This window comes from Falco rusticolus, chromosome 10, assembly GCF_015220075.1.
Source record: "Falco rusticolus isolate bFalRus1 chromosome 10, bFalRus1.pri, whole genome shotgun sequence".
In the NCBI taxonomy this organism is placed as follows: Eukaryota; Metazoa; Chordata; class Aves; order Falconiformes; family Falconidae; genus Falco; species Falco rusticolus.
Window position 1 is genome coordinate 29,156,855 of NC_051196.1, and position 27,578 is coordinate 29,184,432.

General features: G+C 40.3%; 1 protein-coding gene across 1 annotated transcript; it reads left to right on the top strand.

Annotated features, from left to right (window-relative positions):
• The first annotated feature begins 15,726 nt into the window (after positions 1-15,726).
• On the top strand, positions 15,727-25,994 carry ZFP64 (ZFP64 zinc finger protein). Its single transcript, XM_037403016.1, has 6 exons — positions 15,727-15,888; positions 16,428-16,667; positions 17,991-18,152; positions 19,145-19,207; positions 19,823-20,074; positions 23,925-25,994. Exons 1-6 carry the CDS (start codon positions 15,834-15,836, stop codon positions 25,223-25,225), a joined length of 2,073 nt encoding a protein of 690 aa, XP_037258913.1. The 5' UTR covers positions 15,727-15,833; the 3' UTR covers positions 25,226-25,994.
• Positions 25,995-27,578: the final 1,584 nt, after the last annotated feature.

Below are 27,578 nucleotides of genomic sequence, written 5' to 3' on the forward strand. Positions count from 1 at the left end.
TAATCAATTTTATATTTTGCTTAGCTTTTCCTTTTTCAGCATGTATATAATTTCATATATAAGATATGCATGGTTTTACATTTATTATCTGTATATATGCTCACCCCAAACTGCTAATTCAGCCTTAATTTTTTTGGTTAAAGTTACACACTTAATGTTATTTTAACATAGGGCTTTTTTGTAATGTAATGATATTTAATTTGCATTAGCACAAGTGACATACAATAGATCATGCTATTATCATGATTGATATCAGATGAACTGGCATAAATTCAACGTTATAAATTGAGCCTATAAATGAAACTATGATTTTACAGGAATTACTGTAGTAGAAAGGCTAAGGACCCTCAAGTCAACCTTAGTCAAACCCACTCTTTAGAGTTTTATATTTTATGCCTGCAATAAATGCTTTTGTGAAAGCCTATAACCCGCAAAAAAAAAGTCATTGGAAGTCTATTAATTATAATAATACTATCCAAAAAGCTGTGAGGGCTTATTTTTGTGACATCACTCTTTGATTTCTTACTGCCTTAAATTATCCCTTTGTTGGCTGGGTGAGGGTAACAGTCATACTTTTGTCATTAAATATAAGGAGTTTTAAAGCCTGATCCACCCTAGCTCTAATTGATATTGCTTTCATTTGGCAGATAGTGACCTGATTTATAATTTAAATATGCATCATTATATGCACCTCTTCTGTATAATGAAAAAGTGAAGTTACTCTCATCTTTTCCCGCAATGTTAACATCAAGGAAAAGTATCTTTCTTTTTTTCCCTTTTATACTCGGAGCCTAATTGAAAACTGTTCATTGAATTTCAACATGATAGAAAAGTCTTTTTATCTCTCAATTTGTCCATTAGCTATTATAATTGAAGTATCTGCTACACAGCTGAATTGATATTGTTCTTGTTTAAATTCTGGATTTCTCTAAATCTTCTATGAGGCATCAACTAAAAAAATATGGGTTAGGAGACATTAGCTAACAATATTGCCTAAATGGGACATTAGACTAGCACTCCACATGTGTAAAGCTACAGAAAGTAGGAAGTCATCTAATTTTACTGGAGAACGTGTTGCATAATAATCTTAACAGCATGACCATAAGGTTTGCTAATTGCCACATCTGTTTAACAGCTGTCAGATGTGTGCCATATGCTGCCATCAATATTACAACGGAGTACATTACAGGGAGTTTTATTGTGTTCGACTGTTATTTATTTGCCACAGACATTACTACAGCCAGTGACGTCTATTTATGTTAGATCACTAATTATATTTTAAAAGCTGCATGTAAAATCCAGGTTTTTCAGCTTCCTTAGACCCCATTTCTGATGATGTAACTAATAACTTTTTCCCTACAGGTCTCTGAACTGATTTATAAATTTCTGTTTCTTCTTATGGTAAATAATTCTTCCGCAAAATAACTTATTTATGCTGGTTTTGAAGAATGTTTCTAAACCCAAGTTATGTTTTAATGGTGATGTTAGTACGAACTCAAGAATAAACTTCTTTTTCAAAGAACCCACTTTATCCCATGGTTTTTCATTAGGACACAGGTCAGAGATGGAGGATAATTCAGTTTTACAGCTCAGAACGTTGATAACCCAATTTGAATCCCAAACCTGCTACTGACTCATTCTGTGACCTCAATTCATTGTATGAACTTAAATCTGATTTGCCAATCTGTTAGCTAAATACCTGCTATACAGCTGTTAACATCAGAACAGCATTCATTAAATGTCTGTAAAAATTAAAAGGGGATACAGCACCATTACCATTAAGGCATATAAATATGGCTGATCTTTGCTGTTCTTTTAAACATTCTTTCAGGGATTTTTTAAATGACTTCTTTCAACTGGTCTGTGCCTTACTTTTTCGTTAAATGTAGCTACTACAGCAACGAAATGGGAAGCAGAGATTGACAAAGTGCAGACTAGGCAAAATATGCATGATGTGATTTAATATGAGTTGATAGGTGTCACTGATCTCTATTATAAATAGACTGTGTGAATTCCATATGATGTATTATTTATCTATTGTAGATGCCTTTTTGTTTCATTAATAAACCTGGAAATCAGACGTATACATTTCCAATGATGAGTTTTTGGCAATACAAGGCGTTGTGGCATTTGTCTGCAATTGCTCAATTATTTTGATGATTTCCTTCTTCTTTCTATATAAATGATTAATGCTTGAGATGTTTGTTCAAGATTCTCCTGATTTTCGCTCATCTGTCCAGCTGAATCCTTTTTTTCTCCTCTAATTAGAGAAGTTTATTGCAGTGTAAGGACTTCCACTCTGACCTGAATTCTAGCTCCTTTGAGATGCTGCGCTGGAGTACACAACACAGGTCCTCTGCTTGTGCTCGACTGTGAGGTCCAAGAACTCCAGCAAATCTCACACTAACAATGTGTTTTCACTTTAAATCTGCCCCGAAGCAGAAACTCTCATGCTGTTGTTCTACCTACAGTTAAAAATGTTTCCCTGGTATTTCTGTACTTGAGAAAGTTAAGAAAATACATTGCTGTTTATTTCGATAGGAAAGGACTTTATTTTTTTCAAGTTTCTGAAGAGAACAGTAAGTAGCAGCGAGTGCCTTTCAATTACCATTTCTGAAGATGCTCAAGCAAAGAGAGCTTTGAAGACATTAAAGGGCAAAGAGTTTAAAATACTAGGCAAAGCTGTCGGTTGTTCCAGGAGCTGTGTCGTCAAGCCTCGGAGCCCTCGAAGATAGGTGAGGGTGATGGGGGGTCACTGAAGGAAGGAATGAGGCTGTGAGTTCAGACAACATGTGCCTAGAGGAGAAGTAGGTGCTCAACTCCCAGGAGAAATCAAACTGCCTTACAAGAATGCTTCCATCAGTAATCTAAAATTTGTCTGCCTTCTGCATTTGATCTCCTTATTTTCTTCTTATATGCTTTCTTAATGCTGTTTGTAGCCATTTCAATTATGTGATTTCCTTATCTGTATACCATTGAGAATACTGTACAAGACTTTATAAACAGCTACTAAGTTTATCTGCCTGTCATTTGGTTTTCATTATATGAGATAACAATCTTTCTCATATCTTATAAGAAGATATAATGTGATTGTTTCTAAACGGGGACGGGGAAATAAAAGTGTAGTCTGCATTATCCTTAGCCTCAGAGTATTTGTAACATCAGTAGTGTCAGCACAATCTCCAACATTTTTCCTTGCTGGGGTCCAGAAAGAATTATCTCTCTGTTTTTTTGTGTTTGCTGCTATCTTCTCTTTTTCTCCATTTTAGACACAGAGTTTCTTATCTGGAGCATGGTTATGTGGCCACAGATCTGCCTGTATTCAGTCTGATCATTCCTAACTGTTTCGTGGGGCTCATGCACTGAAGGGAAGGATGAGAGGCAATTGTCAACAGTTCGCTGTATTAAATATGGATAGATATTATTCATGTAATTTGACAGTTCTTGACTTTCAGCTGTATAATGGCAGTGAAACGGTAGGAATTTGAGCAGCCGAACTTCTGTCTTACTTCAAGATAAGCTTATCAACTGTAGCCTGAATCCATTCAACTCATAAGCAGATCAAAACTCATGTCATGCTGAACTGCTGTGCTGATTCCTGCTTCCTACTATTGCTTTACATGTCCATATGGTCTTACTTGTTTGCCATCTTACAGTTATTTTGCAAGGTTTTAAGGAGACAGACTGTCTCTTGTATTTGTTCAGCACCTTGTACAGTGAAGCCACGGATCCTGCTTGATGCCACCAAATGCTCATGTAACCTAAATAACATGTAATGAAGTGGTAATAGGTGATGGTCAGCCCTTGTATTTTTTTCTCTCTTCATCAGTCATGCACTTGATCTATGAAGAGTGGCTGCTTTGTTTGGCTTCCCATTTAACATGAAAAAACGCCCTGAGGTTTATCCTGTGCTATTTATACTGGAGATTCAGAGTGATCTCTGAACAATATGTAGGAATCATGGACACCATTGGGGCGCTCCCGCCGCTGCAGCATGGTGTGGCAGCTGCAGACTGAACAATGCATTTGGGTTAAGGATTGACCAAGTGGCTGTGGAATTTCCATACTCCCTTTCATGCTTTCCAGATTACAACATTTTCCAAACTGGTGGGATTTGGTGTCAGGGGGAGAACAGTGGATTTGGAGAATGTCTGGCAGTTGAATGTTCGATTTTTTTAAAAAAATCAAACCCCCAAACAAAACAGAATTGTGAAAGCAAATATGAAATCTCTCTGTAAGTCATCTCATTCATTTTCTTGTCTGCCAGTTCACTGGATTTTGATCTTACAGGGGCTGTAAACTCCTCCAGGCTAGGATTGTCATTCTGTTTCTGCCTGTACAATCAAGAGCATAAGAACATATAAAAAGGTACAAATGTTGCTACTGGCTGCGGCCACAGCCTACTATCCCATTTTCAGCTAGACCCTCTCCACTCACCATTGTGGCCAGTATCCCCCTTCTAGCTGGCAACTATGGGACACTGAAGAAAGTCAATCCCTACAGGCTCTCAAATAATATTTTCAATAATTTATGTTTCTTAAAGCATTGTTGATATGTTTTTCTTCTCTGAATTGGGTTGCTTTTTGAGTACACTGTTGAGCAGCAGTAAATCAAAATGATCATTGTCAGAATAATGGACGATACAGAAGTTTTGCAATTTCTTAACAGTAGGAAACCCTTTGCTATTTGACTTTTCACTAGAATATGTTGGCAGAAATATGACTTCAGGTTTCAGAATTAAATGCATGCCTCAGTGGCTCAGTTTATGCATTCATAATTATATTTACAATTAGAAATAATGTAATCAGGAACAGAATTTTTTTAATTGGCTGAGTGCACAAAATGAGTGGGAGGGAAAATGTAGTTTTAAGCCAGGCTTTCTCCCCCACAATTCAGGATCATTTCAGCTTCATCTCTGACATACATTAGGAAATTATAGGCTAATGAAGTCCATATGGGGCAGTGTTACAGCTAAAGATTGCTGGGTCCCTCACTAGACCTGATTCTGTAGTTACACCATGCAATGGTTTCCTGTAAATATTTTAATTCCTTTATAAGGGAAAAGTGAAGCTTTAAATGGGAAAACGGATGGGGAGAGGGCTCACGGCATCATGTAATTGAGAATTCACGTGCCCTGCTAGGCAGGGTTAATGGGCATTGCCCTGCAGTAAACCGGCTCCTGTGAATCCTTGAAATGTCAAAGTGGTACAAGACAAGACTGTGAACCAGGTCCTTCTGGTGTTAAATGGAGGCTGCAGGGCAGCTCTGAACCCAAATGCATAATTTGTAGACACAGGATGTCATTTACAATTGCTTACCTCTCATTAAAACTAATCAGAACGGCTTTCTGTGAAAAATTGATTTTTAATTGGAAAAGTTAAATCTGTGAACCCGTTTTATTTTTCCTTGAAAAGCTGGAAACATTTTGCTGGGAACTGATGGAGAATGTCCTTCTTGGCTGATAGCTTCAAAAGCACCGAGTGATCTTTATTTCCTTCAGTCTTTGCCCAAAATTAGCAATGAAAAATATTTGTTTGCATACTTTGCACAACGATTTTTGTCAGAAAAGTCATTCTCCATCAAAAAAAAAATGTTCAAGGGATGTTTTCACTTGCCAGATTGAGAGGCACACTAATGCTGGGATGCAAACAGGAGGGCAGGCTCTTGCAGTGGGCTTCCACACTTCTCATGATACTTTTCAACAGGACTGTCACTAACAGCAGAAGGTGCAGCAATGTCAGTTTTAATTAAAACCTTTTGTTTTACCTACTGCACAGAACAGCTGCAATATAAACTGAGAAGCAAAGGCACCACAACATGTGCAAGTTCAGGTTTTGTTGAACATAAATAGGAGACATTACTAATGTGAACCTCACACAAAGGTGGTTCGTCCCATAAATTCTAGAAAATGTTGATCGCTTCTCCCCGAAATGTTCTGCACAAACTTTTGCTGATTTTCAAGGAATGTCAGCTAGAAAACTTTGCAGGGTAGTTTTATTCCTTAAAAAGTAAAAGGCAACCAACTATTTTAAGCTTAGATATATGCATGAGTGGCTTAGGAATCCCAGGTAGATACCATTAAATAAGTAGCCCACAGAATGTGCTGGATCTAATTCAGTAACAATTATAAATTTAAGCTTGCTCTCCAAGCTTTCTGAATAAAACAATACTTTTTATAGGGTGGGTAGTAGCTGTTTACTGTTACTAACCACAAACTTAGACTTGGAAGATGGTTAAGATGAAGGGCCTTTAGGTAACAAATAGTTGTAGGTATCAAGTTCTTTTTGAATTTTGGTGTGACTGAAGGATTGGCAACAGAAAATCTTAAACCTCCATAAACAGTAAGTCTTCCTCTGTCCCTAAGCCTCAGGACTGCCCCATGTGCTGCTGCTCATCCCTGCCTGACAATGACACCTGCTGCTCTGACTCAGCTGCTGCCACTCTTTGAGGATGCTCAACCTACGATCTTGAAGTGGTCAGTGCAGTTCTCCAACTCTCTTAGCAGTAGAGTCAAAAGATTAACTTGGGGTAAAAGTCAATCCTGGGTAGAAAGGCTGACACAAGTGTGTACGCTTTATGCTGACCCATCGCACAGGATAAATCTTGCCTGGAATTGAATGCCCATTTGAGAATGTAGAGAATGAGCTGGGTGAGCAGGTGTGATCCTGAAGGAGGCAAATTATCACCTTCCCCAGCAATTAAAAAGGGGCTGGAAGTGTGTATCACCAACCTAGGGTGGGCCCTCATCTTCCTCAGGCCCCATTTAAGTAATTACTACAGGACATCCTAAGCTGGTGTGTCTGATAGTCCTCATCTTAGAAATGGGAGCTGTGGCCATGAGGGTGCAAGTACAAATTCACTTTGGAAGCAGCTACGTGAGCCACCAGGGGTGGTGACAAGGACCTGAAAATGACAGCATCTTCCCTGGGCAGCTGGGCCTGAAGGAGGGCGTTTGCCTGCAGCCTGGCTACAGCTGCCAAGTCCCCTCTGCCTCAGTTTCCCCTGACATGCAAAATGCAGGTAAACATATTCACCTCCCAGAAGGGGGTGATTGTTAATTAGATAATGATAGTCAAGTTATTTTAAACTGAAAAATCGCTAAGTTGGGTGTGCAATGTGTTTTTATTTCTTTCTTTGGTTTTCAGAGATATTTTTTTTTCCCTTTGTGAGCATTTGTGAGCATTCAAAGAAATATCCTTGCAAGACGTGCATCTCATTTTCATGAGAATTTTATGAAAACCCCAGGGAACGGCAACTATATTACCCGAAGTTACCTTTATGTCGTAAGATACAGGTAACAACTAGTCAAGGGACACAAAGGACCTTTGGAATTTAAACTTGTTAGGTGTTCTGCTTAATATAGCTGAGGAAGAATTTATGCTGGTATTGAAGTTTTCAGAGCTAGGCTATGCTATTTAAAATGGAATTTCACACTAATGAGCCTAAAATAAGATAATGTGTGGAAGGAGATTTGAAAGTATACTGAATTCTATCAGTCGTTCCGTATAAACAGAAAAAAAAATTACAACTACAACCTAACAGCACCCTCTCCCGGACACTAACACCCATGCAAAACGCTTTTCCAAAAATAGAGATTTTTCAGCAAATCCTAAGAGCTGTGCTGGTCCTAAAGGAGAAAGGGAGAGAAGGCAGGATGCTGTAGATGATGTTTCTCATTGCATTTTCCAAGAAAAACACAGAAAATATGACTCTGGTTTTATTTTTCTGTATGTTTTGTATTAAATCATGAAAAAATAACAGAAACAGAGAGCCAGTTTGCTTCAAAAGTAGATCCTAGTTATGAAAGGTTCATTTTCATCACAGTTTTATCATTACTGGAAGACCTTTCAGGTGTGTCACTCAACAGATCTGAGTTAATAATTTTTTTTTATCAGATACTTCATTTTTGTCTATTTCTGAGCTTATCGTCAAAAGGCTCCGCCGCTCCCCACCCACCCCCACCCCCCCCGGGGCCCTGTTCAGAAAATAGCTTGTGGAGATACATTTCATACTATAGTTCTTTATGAGCAAATATATTTTAAGAATATTATATTCTGCCTTCTTCACGAAGATCTTATGTTTCTGATTCTTGACTGAATAAATTTAATTCTTAAGTTCAAGTTTCCAATGTAAACATAAAATTTGCTTCTAATGAATATGCTGCCATAGGCTCTGAAACTCAGGAAGCCTGACAATAGATCAATGGATTTGTTACAGGATTCCCAGAAAGCAAACCCGTATGGCCATGGGGAATATTATCATGATAAAAGATTTAATTGTAAAATTAAGATAAGTAGCAGTTGAAATCCAGATAGTATTTCCCTAGTTGTGATTTCTGCATGCGGATGTTACTTTAAAGGAATTTAAGATGGTGCCCCCTCATGTTTGTTACCCTTTTCATGATCTTTTCAGTGCCGGAAAAAATGAAGTAGCAACATCTTGTCACATGAAGACAAAGCTAATGACTTCTTTCAGAAGGATTAAATTTTTTAAATTATTTTCTTGTGCAGTGGATGGTACAGAGCTCAAGAATAGTTGTGGTGAAAAAACAGTATTTTTTTTTAATTATCATCACCATTATCATTTTGCATCAGGACTGACCAAGCTAAATAACTTGATAACTCAAGATAAGTAGATAGAATTTTCTAGCCGGAATATCCTCTGATGCTTTGTAAAATAGCGGTATGTTTTTACAGTTCAGTTGCAGAGTTCTCTGCACGCTATTTCTGACAAAGAAGATCGGGAGTCATATGTCTTCTCTGTGTCAGGGCCGAGTTAATTAAAATTTGCATACAAACAAAGTGTCTCTCATACTTTGGTTATCATTCTAACAATATCAAATGTAATCTACAATAGCATAAAAAGAAACTCTGCTCTTGCTCACTTGAATAATCCCAGTAAACTCAGCATAGGACTTCCCTCGTAAGAAAAACCTGCAGCTGTCAGGAGCTGTAGCTCCCATGCCCAGGACGTGGTATTTAGTAACCGATGTATAATTAGGGATTTTCTTTTTACCTATCATCAACTAATCTAGCTGAAGAAATCTTGTGATTTAAAAGTTGGAGAGGTTTGTTCTCTAACAACCAAGATACAAGCAGAAGTCCTTCTTACTGTCAGTAAAACATTCCTCTTTTATGAACCTTTGCAGAAACCACAGCTGTGTGAAGAGGCAACCCAATAAAGGTGGTTTTGTGGCAAACTGACAGGCATTGCTTGTACTGAAACCCTGCAGTCTTTTCTATATGCACAGACTTTGTGAAAGATGGTAAGATTTATAGTGAAAAACTGAAGGAACAAGATTATTTTTGGTAAGCTTTGGAGTGTATGAATTAATAAATTCTAGTTGTCCTGGCTCTTAGGAATTCCATTCTGTCTAAATTTCAGTTTTGTTTTCTACTTTCCCTCCCCAGTAGAGTTGAACCTGGGAATAGCATCACTCAGTGGCTCGTTAGGTTGATAAAGTGGCGTAAGTGACTATAGCTACAATGGGTACTTCTAGCTCAGAAGCATTTATAGGTCTCAAGGGAATTCTGAAAAACACCAGAAAGTCTTTACGTACTGAATCACAGGCAAGTATTTTGAATCTTTAATTTTTTACATATTTTCTTTTCTATGAGAATGTCAGAACTAAAATATGGAATATGCTTTTCCCACTTGGTTTCTATTACTTGTAAAGCATTCTAAAGCTTCTAGAATAAAATTACCTCTATGCCCTGCTAGGGAGCAGGCAAAACTCCACTGAGTATCAAGGGAGTCCCTCTGCTGGTGTTGCTTTCCATTTTTAACCCAAATATAATAATAAAAATGACTAAATATTAGACTGGAGCTACACAATCTTAGATCCAGCATTTATTTGTTATCATGTTTGTCCCAGTGGGGTTTTACTGTACTCCTATATTTATAAAAATGTGCTGAAATATATTGCATAAATTAACTAGTTTATTTTCAGGTGTGACATTCATCATCATAATAACGTAAGTTTGTTTTAGAAGTTTGTTCAGATTATGATAAAAGCCAATTTGCATTTAGAAAAAAAGTAGAATTGAAACAGAAATGCAAAGATACAAGAGGTGCAGGAAGGAAGGAAAGGTATGGCAGAGAAATGGTTTGCAAAGAAAGAAGTGAATTGCAGATAACAGATTAACGGGGGAAAAAAGATTACCAGCCTTCAAAAAATCCAACAATTTTACAATAGTTTAGGGATATTCCAATTCCACAAAAATCTGAAGCCCACACAACTCTCAGGGGAAAAAAGGGGCATAGAACATCTTCTTAAGGATAACCAGAGCCTGCTATCAGAACAGCACTTTCATGCACAAAGCCCCAAGCCACTGCAGCCTGCCTGTGCCCCAGCTACGGCAGTGACAAAACCAGGAGAGCTCAGGTCCACGTCCACTGATGCAGCTGGTCACTTGCTCCCACTGGTCACTTGCTCCCACGTACTGGTCCTGCCGCACCTCCATCTGCATGAAGGGTAACGGAGCGAGGAGACTGCACCAGCCAGGGCTGCCAGGCAGCCGGTAAGGGACAGTTCATGCTGAGAAGCAACTGCACATCATCAGAAACTCCCTAAGAATCTGAATTCAATCCTGAAACAGTATAGGTACCTTTTCTAATCATAACTGTATTTTCCATACATGAAAGACAGTGTGAAAGACAGTGTATCATAGTAGCGCAGTTAACCCCATAAAACCCTGAAAATTTCCCCAGTGTGGATTTAGGTCTGCTTTCTGACAGTAAATAATTAAGACATCTCAACACAAAAATACATTTCTATTTTGTTACAGTACTCATTTGAGGCTTAACCACACATGTCAATGTGCTTTTTCAGTGAATAATATTTTTATATTGAATTATTTTACAGTTCATACAGCAGTAAGAAATATCTTAAGGTACTAACTGATTATTTAGACTTTATTTATTGTAGAGGAAAGCAATGCCACTGAAAATATTGTATAAATAGCAAATACATTAAATAGCAAAATACCCACCTTGCATTATGAACTGAAATGGCATTATTTTGAAACATTTGAAAACATCATCATAATTATGTTATCAACACAGAGACAGATTAGCTATTATTTTAACATAATTAATTTGAGCTCAGTGGATTTATGTTGCTGTGTATGTCATTATCCATCAATATAATTATGAAATGCTAAAAATTGGGTTTGAATCTTTAAGTTCTTTTAATTGCCTGGGTTTTTTCTCTAAACCCACCGTTCATTTGTCTCTATCTTTAATGTCTGAAAATTTTAATTACAATTTACATTTCCTTTTTTGTCTGTCCCCTAGGCCACATTCCGATGTCACTTGTGATGTTTTCGCGCCAGGGCCTTCAAGAGAGATAAGCTTCCCCTCTTCAGTGACCACTTTTCTTTTCTTGCAATACGGTTGGGGTTTTTTTCACATCTTATTGGTACGTCTGTTCATTTATACCTCTGGTTTCCATCAATTTTTTTCTCTTTTAAACCCATCTTCCTCCATCTACTGTGAATGGACTAATAAATCACGTAATATTTTAAAGGGCTTTCTCTGTGTCAGGGTTTGTTCTCCTGTCTAGCTCAACTGATAACTCTCTTCCCAGTACTTCAATGGGTTCGGGTTTGTGGGGGTTTTTTCCTCCGAGCTTGCAAGGTAGGATACATTGCCCCTGTGTGATCTCAGATGACAGGAGGGTGGATGGAAGCTCTGTATGAAGGTAAAAGTCTACACATTTCTTGTCGTACATAAATGTCTGTCTCCAGGAAAGCACTGAGGCCACGGCTGTCCAACACAGTGCCCAGGAACGCCTGTCTCCAAGGCTCTGATGAGGCCTGACTTTTTTTATGCCTCTGTCTGATTTTTTTTCTTTCTCTCTCGTGATTGACATTTGTCTTTTCTGGGCCTTGTTTGCTTGCACTGCACTTGTAGGGAGCCTGAAGCACTGCAGTATTTTCATTTCAGTCAGGTTAAGGGTGATGAAGATTACACATGCATACTGATTTATGCCTTAAAGGCTGGAAATAGTGTCAAGTGTGATCTCAGCAGAGCTCTGCTCGATGACTCAAGTGCTCAGTACGGTGTTATACTCTCAGACATCAATCCTCATGCAGGAAAATGAAAACTCTCTGTCCAGAACATCGTTCAATAAAGTCCTGATCTGTAAGTGTTATTAGTTATTAATAAGATAATAATGGTATTTTCAATGTTCATGCCAAAGCCAGAATTGAGTCTTTATCAGGCTAAGTTCCATTGAAACACAAGCAGTGAGTAGTGCCAGCTTCAAAGAGCTCTCACTGTAAATGTGCACCAATAACCGGTATCTCTGCAAGCTATGTTATGCACATACTGGTGTGCTTCTGAGAACATTTCACTACGCAGGTCTTATGCAAAGAGGCGACATAACTGTAAGTCCAAAGTTTTTAAAGACAGGTCCTTACATGATTATATTTGGAAGTGCCGTATGGCAGGAGTTCTTGTAAATAGCAATGGATCTGACAGTGGCTGTTATCCCAAAGAAACAAAGCATTTTTAGAAGTATTTCAAGCTCTGCATTACACTGAAGTCAGTGCCTGTTGACTGGGGTTTTCTCTTCTTCTTCTTCTAATCATGCATGTAAAACAAAACCCAGAGAGAGCTATTTGACAGTTAACAGTCCCTTAAGATATAAAAGGCCAAAGACTTGAACAACAGGCGCCTGCATTGCAAGCTACTGGTTCTTCTTGTACAGCTGTCTTTCTTCCTCTGGTTTTAACCACGTGTAGCTGCCTGGACCTCAAAAATCTTTCCCAGCACAGTCATTATCAAAATTCATATGTCCCTAAGACAAGTATTAATTTGGCCCCATCTCCTCTTCCCCCTATGAAAAAAGGCCTGAAAATTCCCAGCCAAGCTGTATCTGCAGCATGCTGGGAAATACCAGAAATGGGAAGAACAACGCAAGAGCAGTCCAAGACTGAGCACTTTCCTTCCAATTGCTTTCAGACCTTGCCAGCACAGGGAACTAAGCAGTTTGCTACTGACCAAGCGCTTTTTGCAAGACAGCTGGAAGGAATGATGGAAGGGGTGGAGGGAATTCCTCTTTCAGATGCCAGTTGCAGCAGTACAGTTAGCTCTGAATCTTTTCCTGCAAGTTAATTTAACACCTCCCGTTAATAGTGTCCAATTGAATAATGTAGCAAATGTTTCTAAAAGCGCTGGTAACACACCAGACATGAAACCATTCATATCTGACTCAGTAGTGCAACCTCAGACTATCCCTGTATCAATTAAATATTGTTACCCTGACACCCAGGCTGAAGGAGCAAGCACATCAGTGAGTACAGCTGCAATGCTCTTTCCCTGCTGTATTTGTTCTGGCAGTCAAAAGGGGGCACACAGCCTGCCTGTCTTTACTGGTCTTTGGTAAGTGAAAATTCACTTTTAACAAACCGCAATGCTTATTCTTTCCTAATCAAGTCAAGCAGGCTTGTATCCTAATGAAAAGGCATTAAAACGAGGGAGAAAGAGATAAAAATAAGTTATGCTGTACTCCAAAGTACACCTGTGACTGCAACTATAATTGGTGGAATAGAGAGACAGGCAGACGCTCTGTCAGCTTTGGAAATGGGTCATAGTGTTCTGGAAAAAACAGCAAAATGAGTTAAAAGTCAGCTTACAGTTCTACAGCTCAATCTATACTGCAGAAAAATAGATCTGGGTTGATTACTCTTACTCTAAGGTTTAATTTCTTTTGGATATATTCCCAAAACAGTCTCATCAGCACTAACTGTACTCTTATTTCTGTGCTATGCTTTATAGGTGCTGGCTGTGTAGCCATGCTAACATAAAACCATCTGTATTTCCAGAGTCAATATAAATTCCTTAATTTTTATTATTTTGGAGGAGAAGGGGGGCTGGGGGGGGGGGTGGTCCTGAATAAATTTTGAAACTCCTAGTAATGTTCCACATTTTATATGCATTGTGTGGAGTTTATTTGGTTTCCTTTGTTAGTATTTTAATGCGTTAATAAAAATTTTAATCTAAAATTGCATTAAAATATACCTGAGGTCTTTAAGTGAGATAAATTTGATCCTTGCAACCAGCACTACGATGTGCTACCAACACATTTAGCATGTTTCAAAGGCCGGAACTAGGATTATCACCTTTTGTGTCTTATCTTGGCCCCCTAACAATCCCATGTCTGTGCTATATTGTTTTGGCAAAATGGGTCAACGGAAATGTCAAGCGGACACCACTTTCCCAGGAAAATAAAACTTCAAGTGTAATATGAACTGGCATCTGAAATTCTGGGTATGTTTAGTGCATACAGCAACTATATTCTGCATTTATTAATGAATACACAGTTACATCTACACTGCTATAAAACCATTCAGCAACAAAATCAAATTTGCAAGCAGAAAGCAGAATTAATAGTCTGTTTTCCCATTCACATTCATTCAGATTACACAATCTCCAGTTTCCCACATTAGTCCACCTTCCTCCCTCTGCTGCCACTTTACCCTTGTAACGCCAGGTAAGTGTTTTCCTCCCCACTACTGCGCACTCCCCAGAGCAGAGAAGAAATATCGGTGCCTAACACAAGTCTGGAGGCAGCAGGAGCCTGAACTGGATGCAAAGTGCACATAGATGGAATGTGTCTGTGAGACACTTCAGCTGCCAAACTAAGTCTTTACTGATAGCATGCAAATAGAGCTTTTTGTGTCTTACAGCTTGGTGAAATTCAAGTACCAAAAGGCATCGACCCAAAATAAAGGCTATCTGACTTCCAAATTTTCATTTTCTACTCAGCATACACATAATGCCGTGGGTCTTTCCTGAATAGCTGCATATTTAATATAGAGCAAAGCAACGTAACTTTTTGTGAGCTGGCACTCCAAAATGGCTGACTCAGTCAGCTGCTGCAAAGCACTAAATGAACTTGGTGCAAAATACATCAATTCCCCATAAAAATGGCTGTCATCTTACAGGGGAGAGTTCCCTCCAAACCTCAGCCTGAGGAACACTCTGCCTGTAATGCACAGCAAGGTCTGCACCCAGAAACCCACCCAAACAATGGAGAGGCTTTCTAGTAACTTCAGTGGGTGTCAGCTTCTTATCTGGCACTACTAACAAAACTATCTGTGAGATTTGGGTGCGCACGACTGAAGAAAAACTTGAGGGCTCGTGCAAGGCAAACGGCCTGTAAAACCAGAGGTCCTGAGAGGGCCGGCTGATGAAAGAACGGGAATATCAGAGTGGTTTACTGGCAATTATGCCCGTGCAATCCCTTTAGCTCTCTGCATAAGTTATTAGTGTTGTGGTAGCAAAAAAAATGAAGACCAGCAATATGACCCAAAAAGTCAAAACACAAGGCAGTTTTCACTGCTTCTACCACCCCAAGATGTAAAACCCAGTGTCGGCGCAAACTCGTTGCCAAATCACACAAGCACTGCGAGGCAAACTAAAGCCCCAATTTTCAGACGAAGGCCTCGGCGGGAGGCTGGGCCGCCTCAGCGCCGGGCCGGGGCGGGCTGCCCCCCCCTCAGCCGGGGCGCTTCGCCCCTCACGGACCGCGCAGGCCCCGCGTTGGCGGCCACAGGGCCTAATATCGGCATTTGGCTTGTGAGGGCCCGCCGGGGGCTGCCCGTCAGGCCGGCAGAAAGGAGAGCAGCTGGGGGGTGGGGAAGCGGCGGGAGCCCTCAGCCCGGCGGTCGGTGAGGACAGCCGCAGCCCCGCCGCTGCCACTGAGCATGCTCGGCTCCTCCACATCCGCCCCTGCTCGGCGGCCGAGAGGTGCGGGGGGAGAGGTTCCCCGTCGGTAATAAGCCCCTTGCCGGTGGTAGAGGCGGCGTGCGGGGCTGGCTGCCGCCATGAACCCCGGCGGCGGCGGGGGGGCGGCGCCGGCCTTCCCCGGCCCTGTGCAGTGTAAGTGCCGCTGCGCGCCAGCGGGGTATGCGCGCTCCGGGGCCCGCGCGGCGGAAGCCGAGTTGAGCCGGGACCTGCCCAGGCCCCGAAACCTGAGTAGCGCATGAAACGGGCGGGAGCGGAGCCCGGGAACCTGACTGGGGGGGGAACCCGGGAATCTGGGTGAGCGCCGCGGCCGCCCCGGCGGTGAGGGGCTGCGGGCCGCCGGGAGCACCGGCCCGGGCGGCGGGGCCCGGGCGAGCCCCGCGGGGCGCGGCCGCTGGGCGAGTGCTCTCCCCGCGGCGCGGCGGCGGGGACCCCCGCGGGACCCCGAGGCCTTCGGGGAGGCGGGCATGGGCGGCCCCGCCGTGCCCTGAGTGTCCCCCCCAGCTCTGGGCTGGGCCGGGCAGCCCGGGCCCGCGGGGAGGAGGGGGGCTCTGGGCCTGGCCGGGCAGCCCCGGGCCCGCAGGGTCAGCAGGGTGGCCATGTGTCGGCTGGGGCGGCCTCAGCCGTCCCGGTTTCCTCAGGACGAGCTTTTGACCGTGCTCCTGTTCCCCCAGTTCCCGGCAGCACCACCGTGCTGGTGGAGCTCACCCCCGACATCCACATCTGTGGCATCTGCAAGCAGCAGTTCAATAACCTCGACGCATTCGTTGGGCACAAGCAAAGTGGCTGCCAGCTCACTAGTGCGACAGCTGGGGCCGCCAGTACGGTCCAGTTTGTGTCGGAAGAAACAGTGCCGTCCACACAGGCACAAACCACAACCAGGACCATCGCTTCGGAGACCCAGACCATCACAGGTATTGCGGTGTTGCATACCAGGAGCTCGAAGCACCCAGCTTGTGCAAAGCAGCAATGTTTCGTAGCCCTCTGCTCATTTGTCCCCACCACACTAAGCTAAAATAAGTTTTAGTCATCACGTACCTGCATGCAAAGGAAGGAAAACAAGTGGCATGCTGCACTGCCTTGGTGGGTTTGGTATGACAATAGGTACTTCATTTGCTAATTGAGATACACGAGTTCATTTAGAAGATTCGGTAAGTCTGATTGTTGTATAACCAGCGTGAACAAACTAATTAAAATTGTCAATACTTACGAAAAATAATCAAATTACTATACATTTTATTTTTCTAAGAGTGCTCTTGATGAAAAACAGACACAGAATTGCTGTCGGGCACCAATCCAGGCCTTTTTATGTGAGAACACTGCATTCCCTAACGTTGCTCCCCCAACTAATTGGCGGGGAAAATATTACTCAAAATTTCTACTTATGTGAAGGCTCAAGTGAGGTCCTGATCCTTGAGACATTTTAATAAAACTAGAATTTTGTTCCACGTGTGAAGGTTTGCCCTTCTATATGTGGTTATATTCTGTTTTATTTTGGTCTGAGACCTTACTAAAATCCAAATTATTTTATTTTAATTAGATAGATTAGGGCAGAGAATGTGGAAGAGCAGTGAAACACACTGAATTTAGGGCTCGCTTCCAGGAATTTTTGTATTATAATTCCTCAACTCAGTGTGGGTTTTGGATGAGTCATTTTTCTGCTTCATATTTACTCATCTTTAAAATGAAGGCAGTTATATCCCTCTGCACTTTTGGGGTATAGTGTTGTTTAATTGATTTAAAAGCTGCTACTTTGGCTGAGGGAGTCTCACCTGGTATTCTTGTAACAGCTAAAAAGAGTATAGTTGAAAGAGGCCGAACTTCGTTAACAATTTAAAAAAAAAATATGTGATGCCTTTTGACATTTGCTATATAAATAAGTTCAGTTTTTTTCTTCTTCGGACTGTAGCACAGCCAGTGTTGGAAAAACAAACATACCTTTATTAGTGCAAATCCAGGACTGCCATCAGAAAAAAATGAACTTCTGAAGAAACTGAATGGTGCAGTCAGATATGATTCAGAGAGAGACAAGTGTGCCTGCATAGGGTTGTACTGATAGCAGGATAGCAAGGGAGGGAAAAGCCTTTTTCCTTTCCCCCTCTGCCAGGTGAATAGGAACCCAGGAACAGGAATGTTGCTGGAAAAAACAGAGAAGTAATTAATGAACCTAGAAACTTATTAGATTTTTCTGATTGGGGAAGTTAATGTTCTCAAATAAAGGTCTTTTATGTGTTTAGTTTCTGCACCAGAGTTTGTTTTTGAGCATGGCTATCAAACATACCTGCCCAGTGAGAGCAGTGAGCCTCCAACTGCTGCTATCGTCTCTGCACCACCAAAAGTACGTTCAAGAAAATCCACTTCCTCAGTTACACAGAAGAAGCTAAACTGCTGCTATCCAGGTAAGTTGTGGACTCTTACCTTCTTCCTTTTCATTTTAAGATCAGTAGGTTTCATGTAATGATAGGCACAGTAGCTCTGGCTGTCTTAAGCAGTTAAGATGTGCAGAACCTGGAATGCAACCCTCCTTACTAAGGGTGTGATGTATTGATACCAGTAGTAGTTTTGCTGTTGATTTCACATGTCCTTGGACTTTGGTCCTGTACTGTGGTATACTCTGGTGATGCTGCAGTGGGTTTGTGTATAGACTTTGGCCCACGTCTACACCTACAGCAATGTAAGATCAGAGTCTTGTTACCTTTTTGCTAACTGCGTTGTTGTGTGTGAGAAACGTACAGCATTTTGAGTTAAATGTTTTGTGTTTGGTCAGTGTTTTTATAAGGATGGATTGAGCCAAAGTGTTTGGAGACCTTAAAGAGTAAAAACCATGCAAGATTCAGAAGACGTGTGCAGAGACAGTCGTGTAGATGAGTAGTCAAGTTAATGGTAGCAGAAGTTGTGTTCTCTTTTCATAAGCTTGCCTTCATTTGAAAGGCACGTTTCAAATGCTTAGCATTCATTTCTGTGCTCTCAAACTGCAGCACTTCCTACTGGGACAGAATTCCTGAACGGTGAGCTGTTACCCAAGTTCCCAATTGAAGTTATACATGGAATGAATTAGCCCCCCCAGCATCCCCTGTGTACTGTAAAGAGCATCTCAAATATAGGCAGAGATTCCAGGGAATTTGTTTCAAAGCTTACGGAAAATGGTAATGTAGGGAGTGAATTGCCTCCTAGGGGAAACGTTAGAAAACTAAAGTTCATAGGTAAGCCAGTCACTATTTGAAGTAGATGTGAGTAAACAAGATGATAAAATTGTTTTCTGTTAATACTGAACTTTGCAGAAAATGTTCTTGAAAATAAATGTAATGCCCAGAATATTGTGGGAATATGGTAGTAATATATTTTGTTAGATTTTCCATTAATTTAATGATCTTAATCTTACCATTTTCAGGTTGCCAGTTCAAGACTTCCTATGGCATGAAGGATATGGAACGTCATCTACGAACGCACACAGGTTTCTATAGTTGCTATATTTTATTTTTGGTTGGTTTCCTCCTTTTTGTTTTTTGCCAAAAGCTATTTTCCTGCAAAATAATGTGTCTATTGTTAGAAGGTACATGTATGTCTGTACATTCTAGTGTTGTAGTTCTCTGTGCCTGGAGGATTGCCCCTTTTTGGGTATGGCATGCTCAACTGTGAGCAGTACCACTTTGCAGCTATGAGACATGAACACTGTGCATTAATTTAAGGCACAGGTAAATTTCTGGGGGTGCAGACCATGTGTTTATCAGGCTGCAGTGTGGTGGTAGTGCATAAACCTAGTTTGTTCTTCATATAGAACAGTGATTCCAGCATTTCACCTCCCGTTCCCCTAAACAACAATTTCAGAGTTATACAGGGAGAAAGTTCCAAAGGGCCTCTAAATTTGTTGCAATGTGCATGCAGCCTTCTGGGGCATAGAAGAGTTCTTAGCTGATAGGATGGCTGCCAAAATCCAGGGTCAGTTTTTTGAAAACTAGTCCCATTTCTCTTAAGTGTTCAGGTTTTTAGGTTTTGGGTTCTGTTATTGCAACAACATCCTTATAGTACAAAAATTCTTGATTTGTTGATGCTTTTCTGTTTGTTTCAGGAGACAAGCCCCATAAATGTGAAGTTTGTAACAAATGTTTTAGTCGTAAAGATAAGCTGAAGATGCATATGCGTTCTCACACTGGGGTGAAGCCTTACAAATGTAAACACTGTGACTATGCAGCTGCTGACAGCAGCAGCCTCAACAAGCACCAGCGCATTCACTCCAATGAGCGTCCTTTTAAATGCCAGATCTGTCCTTATGCAAGCCGCAACTCTAGCCAGCTAACTGTACATCTCAGATCCCACACAGGTACGTTTATACTAAAATTGAGATCTGTAAAAGTTTGAAGGTCATAGGGAAGACTTCAAAAGGCACAGAGGTATCAAGAGATGCTAGAAAGGGCCTATTTGAGTTCTCAAAAGCACCTAGGCATCTAGCTTCTGTGAATTTCATGGGTACAGAATCTAGTAGAGCGATACAGCTCTACTATTAAGTACCTGGAAATAATCAGAAGACAGATATGACTCTTGGTAGATTTTCTTTTAAAATTATTTTGAAACAGCATATTAGATGTTCTCAAACCAGTAGAACTGAAGGATCTGATTGATTGATTAAGAGCATCTAGGTTCCTATCTTGTGTCTCTCAAATCTGGTCTGCTATATTAGAAACACTGAAATTACTTTAAAATTGAACTAGTTATATCAGCGCAAACCTCTACTGCGTAATTTTTTTTTCTTGCATTAGTAAGTTATCAAGTAATCAGCAATTGAAGTTACATCTTTTGTAGACCTTTCTTTGTGGTACCTTCCATGTGCAGACTGATGGACGTTAACAGTGTAGTATGAGCAGCTGGAACTGTATTCTGCCCATGTCATTTTTGCTGTATGGATAGAAAGCTTTAGCCTCCAGGCTTAGAAACATTGTATCATTTTATATTTGCATTATTTGCCAAAGTTTCATTTCAATCAGATTTCTCTTCTATACATTGTTCCTAGAATACATTTGCTGCAGAGACACTGCTGTACAGTTGTCTTTATACAGTTGTCTTTGTATGTTGTTTTTTACCTAATCCAGGGTACTGCATTACTTTCTGTGTTGTGTTTTATACATTTGATTAGTTCTGTGAATTTTAGCTGCAAGGTGGTTATGGTTCAGTGATTACTAGATTAGCTTTGAACCTATCCTACATCTGATTCTGAATTAGAGTACTGAACAACATTAGTTCAGATGTGTGCAAGATGGGGATTTATTTCTTTTATCTACTCAAAATAAATCCTTGTGCATTGTGAAGGAGGGGAGCATTAAACCAATCTGTCTCTGGCAGAAAAGAATCTTTTATACTTCACAAATCTCCTGTGATGGAATAGGCAGGACTGCCAGGCAGTTGTTTTACAAATTTCCCTCTTTGTATTGCTGGAGAAGATGATGTGATGGTCAGTCAAAATAGTATGGGTTGTTATGAGGAGTTATCTGTTAGTAAACACAGTCATCAGAGAATACAGTTTTGCATTTTTCGCGTGTCATACAAGAGCGTGCATACTTGTGCATTTATGGACATGGACAGGTATGCTCTGAATTTGGCTGTGGGAGAAGATATGGATGATCATGGTTCTCTTGTATTTCCAGCAGACAGATTTTTGTGAGTTTAAATATTGCAGTAGTTGGGAAAGGGGGTTTAGGCTACCTTCTTTCTTTTCGGCAGGTCAGTCTGTTGTATTTTTAGCAACTGAATTATGCTAAAATTCAAGTCTTCAGTTTTGTTGTCTCATCCATTTCCTCAAAACAATCCTCTTTTGTAAAGAAATATTTTCTTGATTTGCTGAAAGGAGGCACAAGAATGTTGAAAGTAATTGTTTCATTCTTGTTGGGTTACTAAGCTGTTATGCACACAGCCAGTTTTAGGAGAAAAGTAAGACTGGTATGTAGAATATATTGCTTACTGGAATTAGTCATTCTCTAGAAGGTGAGTCTAATCTACATTGCTCAGAGTGAGATCATCTACATAGCATTACTTGTTGAACTAGTCATCTGAAGATCAGTTTCCTGTTAATTTGAGTAAAACTACTCTTACAATTAATTCCAGGATCACACACTCTTTTTGTTGAGCTATATTCTGTCAGTGTCAATTATGTATGAACAGAAATATGAAGAAAAGTAATAGATCGCTCTTTACATGAACTGAACCAACATACTTTGCTATATTCTGTAAAATTATTAATTCTTTTTCATACATTTTGCCATCCTGTATGTGAAAATTAAGTCATTGAAATACATACTGTGCCTTCATGAGCAAAGCAGATAAAAATTCAGTAGCTGAGCGTGCAGCTGAGACTAAAATAAACTAGATGAACAAACAGTGCATCTTCATTAATAAAAATCTGTTTAATATAGATAATACACCATGTATCTCAATTATTAAACAGATACATGGATTAGCACAGTAGGCCACAACTTGATTTGAAAAATATGCAGCTAAACCTATGACATATGTAGCTGGATAAGTAAATTATGCAAAATTATACAGCTATCACAAACTCTATAAAATATTAACTTATAAAATAAATCCATTTGCAGTTTGATTATTAAAGAAGAGAAATGCTTGCTGAACTAAGTACAGTCTCTTTTTCCTTCTCCCACCAAGGGTGTCTTAGAACCTAAAAAACAAGTCTTCTACTTTTTCAAAATAAAATACCTGAGCATGAAGTCTTTAGGTAGATTTTAGAGAACTATATATTTAGATTTAAAAAGAAAAAGTGAACAGTTATTTAGTTGGGTTGGTAGGTTTGTTTTGGATGTTTTTTTAAATTATTTCAGAACAGAGTCACTGGTCTTTACCCTGAATTGATTATGGACTAAACAGAGCTACAGCTTAATTTGCTTATGCATGTTGTGACACAAGCCTGCAAATAAAGAAAATGCAAAATAGCGGTTTAGATCCCGGCAGTTCAAATGGTTATTCTTGTAGGTAGTCTGACATAAATAGGCTTATAGAGATCTTGCAGATGACTCTGGTTCATTTTCCATTTTTTATCAGTTAAGAATTTGACAGGCTTTCAACTGTTGTTGTTAGGTTTCTGGATCAGCATTGCTCTCAAAAAAAAAAAAAGCACTTATGAATATTTTCTACACCGTTTGCATGAATACAAACTGATACTAAATTTTCTTGAAGTGGTTACGTATGAAACACGGTGCAAATATCTCTTCCCTGGTTGCTGAAATGCCAGGAAAACAAAAGCTTAATGTTACTTCTCTGTGTAAGCACATTGCCCTAGAGTCACATACTTGCAGGCATGTTTCATTGGTCTCACATTTGTCTTTTCCAGTTGCGTTTCTGTAGCTGTGATCCCTTTTGGTTTTTTTCCTCTTCTCTAACTGTAGTAATGCTATATTTGTACAGTTACCTGACACTGACCTAGGTATGGACTTTTGGCCCTGCATCTCCCTATGTTCTCAACAAGAGTTTCCACTGCCTTCCTGTGCCAGCAGTAATATTGTGCCATACCACATGAACCAGGCCAAAAAAAGTAATCAGTTTTTCTTATCAGCTGATCTAACTCACCATGTGAACAAATGTACAAGAAAGGCAGTAAGGAATGTGTTGAGGCAGTAAGGAAAGGTTGAGCAGTAACAGTGCACATTGAGTATCTGTTTCTGCAGTAGCCTACCATTTACCTATGCTTAAAGTTAACCTGCAAGCCTCCCTGTACATCTTGTAGTGTAAACTTGAGAAGTAGATGTGTTTGTTGTTTTCTTAAGGTTCAAAAATATAGCAGCTGTTAAAATTACTGTGTTTATTTTTATTAAACACTAGTTGAGATCCACTGTTGCTAAAGAGGGACAAGTTACAAGCTTCAGTCCCTTCTCTGAAGCACGCTGAACAGTTTTACACACAAAATGAACCAAAAACAGAGAGTATCTTACAGATGCAGACATGAAAAAGCAACAGGTGTGGGCAAGCATGCTTGTGGAGAGTTTGCACACAAATATGTCAGACCAGATGATAAATACTGTGCCATTAAAGTTCTCTACATCTTGAAAATATGTTGGGAGTTTACAGGTATTTAGAACAAATCAGCTGTACATAATTCATCATAGTATTGGTCTCTCCAGTGAATCTTGGTGTCTCATCTTAATTTTAACTCTTGGTTTTGTTGACAGGAGATGCTCCTTTCCAATGTCAGATGTGTCCTGCTAAATTTAAAATCAACTCAGACTTGAAAAGGCACATGCGTGTGCATTCTGGTGAGAAACCTTACAAATGTGAGTTCTGTGAGGTCCGGTGTGCCATGAAAGGAAACTTGAAATCACACATCCGTATCAAGCACAGCATGGAAAATACTCTCAAGTGTCCAGAGTGTGAATTTCAGTGTGGAAACAAAACAAGCCTTCGGCACCACATAAGAACTCATCAGCCAGAACAACCAGTGAAGTGTTCCGAGTGCAACTACTCTTGCTCCAACAAGGCAGCTCTGAAAGTGCATGAGCGAATTCACTGCAAAGATCGTCCTTTCAAATGTGAATTCTGCAGCTTTGATACCAAGCAGCGGAGCAATCTGACAACTCATGTGAGGAAGGCTCATGGCGACAAAGTCAAGACCAAGAAGCAAACTGTGGAGAAGAAGGAAGGAGATAGGCCAAAGCAAGGTGGCTCCAGGCAAGTTGCCAAATTGGATGCCAAGAGAGCATTTAAGTGTGACCTGTGTGATGCTTCCTTTGTCCGAGAAGATTCTCTTAGGAGTCATAAGAAGCAGCACAGTATGTATAATGGATCTAAAAATAATGAACTGGCTGTTCTGCAGCTCCAGATGGATCCCAGTCGGCACACCAGTGCCCCAATTACTGTCAGTCACCTCCAGGTCCCACTTCAGGCTGCTCAGGTTTCTCCATACAATGAGGGAAGGGTCAAGATCATTGTGGGTCATCAGGTCCCTCAGACTAACAGTATTGTTCAGGCTGCATCAGTGAATGTTATGCCTCCTACATTAGTTAGCCAGAATCAGGAAGACCTCTCAGCCAACAGCCGCTTGCAGCTTCTGGGCCAAGTCAGTTTGCTGGCACCACCTCCGCCTCCCATAGCTCAAAGTGAAGCAGGGCCTGTGGCACAACCAGCAGTTCTTCTCACAACCCATGACCAAAGCGATGGAAGTGCTTTACATCAGACTCTGATTCCTGCTGCTCCCGTCAGCAGTCACGAGGCCTCAGCAAACCAAGCTTTCATCACCAGCTCTGGAATCAGCTGCTCTGACTTAGAAGGCCTTAATGCTTTGATTCAAGAAGGAGCAACAGAAGTGACTGTGGTTAGTGATGGAGGTCAGAGTATAACAGTGTCCACTTCAGCTCCCCCTCCTCCTATCTTTTCTTCATCCTCTCACACAGACACCCCAAAGCAGACCTATTCTATCATTCAAAGTGGAGCCCATACAGCTTTGCTGTGTCCAGCAGACTCCATACCGGATTAGTCACAAAGTACTGTTACTAAACAAATTTCAATCTCAGAGGCAGTGCTGAGATCAGCAGAAATGCATAGGACGTAAGGGAATGCAGGATTTGTCCTACAAAGGCAAATACCTTGCAGTTACACATTTTGCTTGTCTGTATGTGGAAACATACATCTTATATGTGAAAGAGAGGATGTGTATGTTTATGTGCCTCTATTGAAATTGGAGGCTGTGTTCTTTGTAAAATCTAAGCATCAAAGCAGCTGTTGACAATTTCACCAAGCCCTAAGCTTCCCAGAATATGATTCTTGTATTGTGCTGACTAAAATTGAGAAAGCCTCATCTTACGATGAGCTACCTTCACAGCAGACTTGTTCTTTCATGCACACATGAAAAAGTAACAGTCCAAGCCACGCTGCAGTTTATTTTTAAGTGAAGTCCGTTTCAGTTACATGCTATGTATACATTAACTGCACCTGGCTGATTGTTGTTCTGTAAGAAATGTCTACTGCTGGGTCTGATGCAGCCCTGGTAAAATTTAAGGGGGCTGCTCCTTAATATCTGTACAAGTTGCTAGCACCTGGTACTTAATCTGGAAATACTTAATGCGGAAGACCAGGTGATTGTTTGTGGCAAACAAAAGAATTTTGTCCATCCATCAGTAATAACTAACTTTGTTAGCAGGAACACTCTTGCGAATTATGTATATGGCACAGTGATCTCTGTCAGAGGCACCTGTGTTTTAAAGAGCAAAACAACTGCAAATATATTTTTTACAAACACTCTTAAATTTTGTTTTTATTTTGATGCTGCTTGTTTTTTGTGGCATGGGTGATAAAAGTGCATTACGCTTTGGCTCTGTTCCTTTCAAGTTAAAGGGGAAAAAGAAAAACATTTAATTCCATTTGAAATATAAAATGAATAGATTCTAATCTATGGTCTGAAACTCTGGCATAAATTCAGATTGGATCACAATGAGATAGTAATTTACCATTATATGATGGATGTTTCTATAATGAATGAATTCTAGGCTGTATTTTGAACTATGCAATTATAGTCCTATCTGGTGAGCATTCTTGTAGTGCTAGCTAATATTATCTTCACTACCAAGCTCTCTATTTAAAGAACAGACTCTCAACTTGAGAAAATAGATGGCTCTGTAGGTGCCTGGATCTACAAAAATTGGAGATCATTTCACAGCCAGACAGCATCCCAAGGACAGTTGTTAACATACATGAAGACTGAAAAGAGACCGTTATCAAAACCAGCTCTGAGATTCCCTCTTGGGGAATCAAAGTCAAGTTAAATTTCACAGTATTTGCAAGTGGGAGACATTGAAGGATTGCTTTATCTGCTAGAAACATGCTTGGAAAACTTATACATAGGGCTGCTTTCTGAACAGGCCTCGTGTTTGAAATTTTTAGCTTCTACAACCTTTATTGGGGGGTGGGGGGGATGCTCCCCACTCCTTCCCTGTGTGGTATTACTCTATCTACAGTGTAAGGCTTCCTGCTTTAGAATGACGAGTAGGAAAATGCAATCATAACTCACAAGTACAGTCGTACAGGTTGTTTTTGAAAATGTGACCTTTGGATTTTGTTGAAATAAGGGTTGTTCAAACTTTAATGCTCCAATATCACTGTCTTCATTACTTATAGGAAATAGTATATTTGAAGATCCATATCTCTTTTTGCCTTCCTAATCCTTGATTCTAAATTTATATCCTTTAAAAACAAAAAAACCTTCCAAATAACCTTGGTTTAAAAATCTGGCTTTTGATTTGAACTGTCTGACAGTGCCTGAAGCTTGTGGATATCAGAAAAGACCACACCCCAGTTAGAGGGACAGAGTTCATCAGTGCTTAATTAAAGTCATTATTAAAGGCTTGTTTCCTAGCCCTTTGCCCTACAAAGCAAAATTTCTAAGCTGACAGTTGTATTTCAGGGTTTATTATTTCCTATGCTGCTTTTCCAACTTTTCTGGTGATACAGGTTTGTCACCTGTTAATTACCTCTTCCCTACAGACAGGTGTTTTAAGCACTTGACAAGACCCAGTTCCAAGTCATGGAGTACACCTGTGGGGTTTTTTTTACATAAATTAGAAGTAGGCGGGAGGCTTTTACTACATGAGATCACTGCAGAACATTCATTGAGAACAATAAATTGAAAGCCTAGATACTTTAAATTTTAACGCTGGCATTGCTGGTTTGTGGCTCCCCAGTCATTGTTTCGTTGTTGCACCTATAGCACAGACCGGATGGTTTTCTGTGATCACATTTCAGCTGTGCTGAGACTACTTGTAAAGCATTTTGAAGATAAAAGGCATCACAGGTAAGTGCTTGATCATCTTATATGTGGTCCCTGATATCCAGGT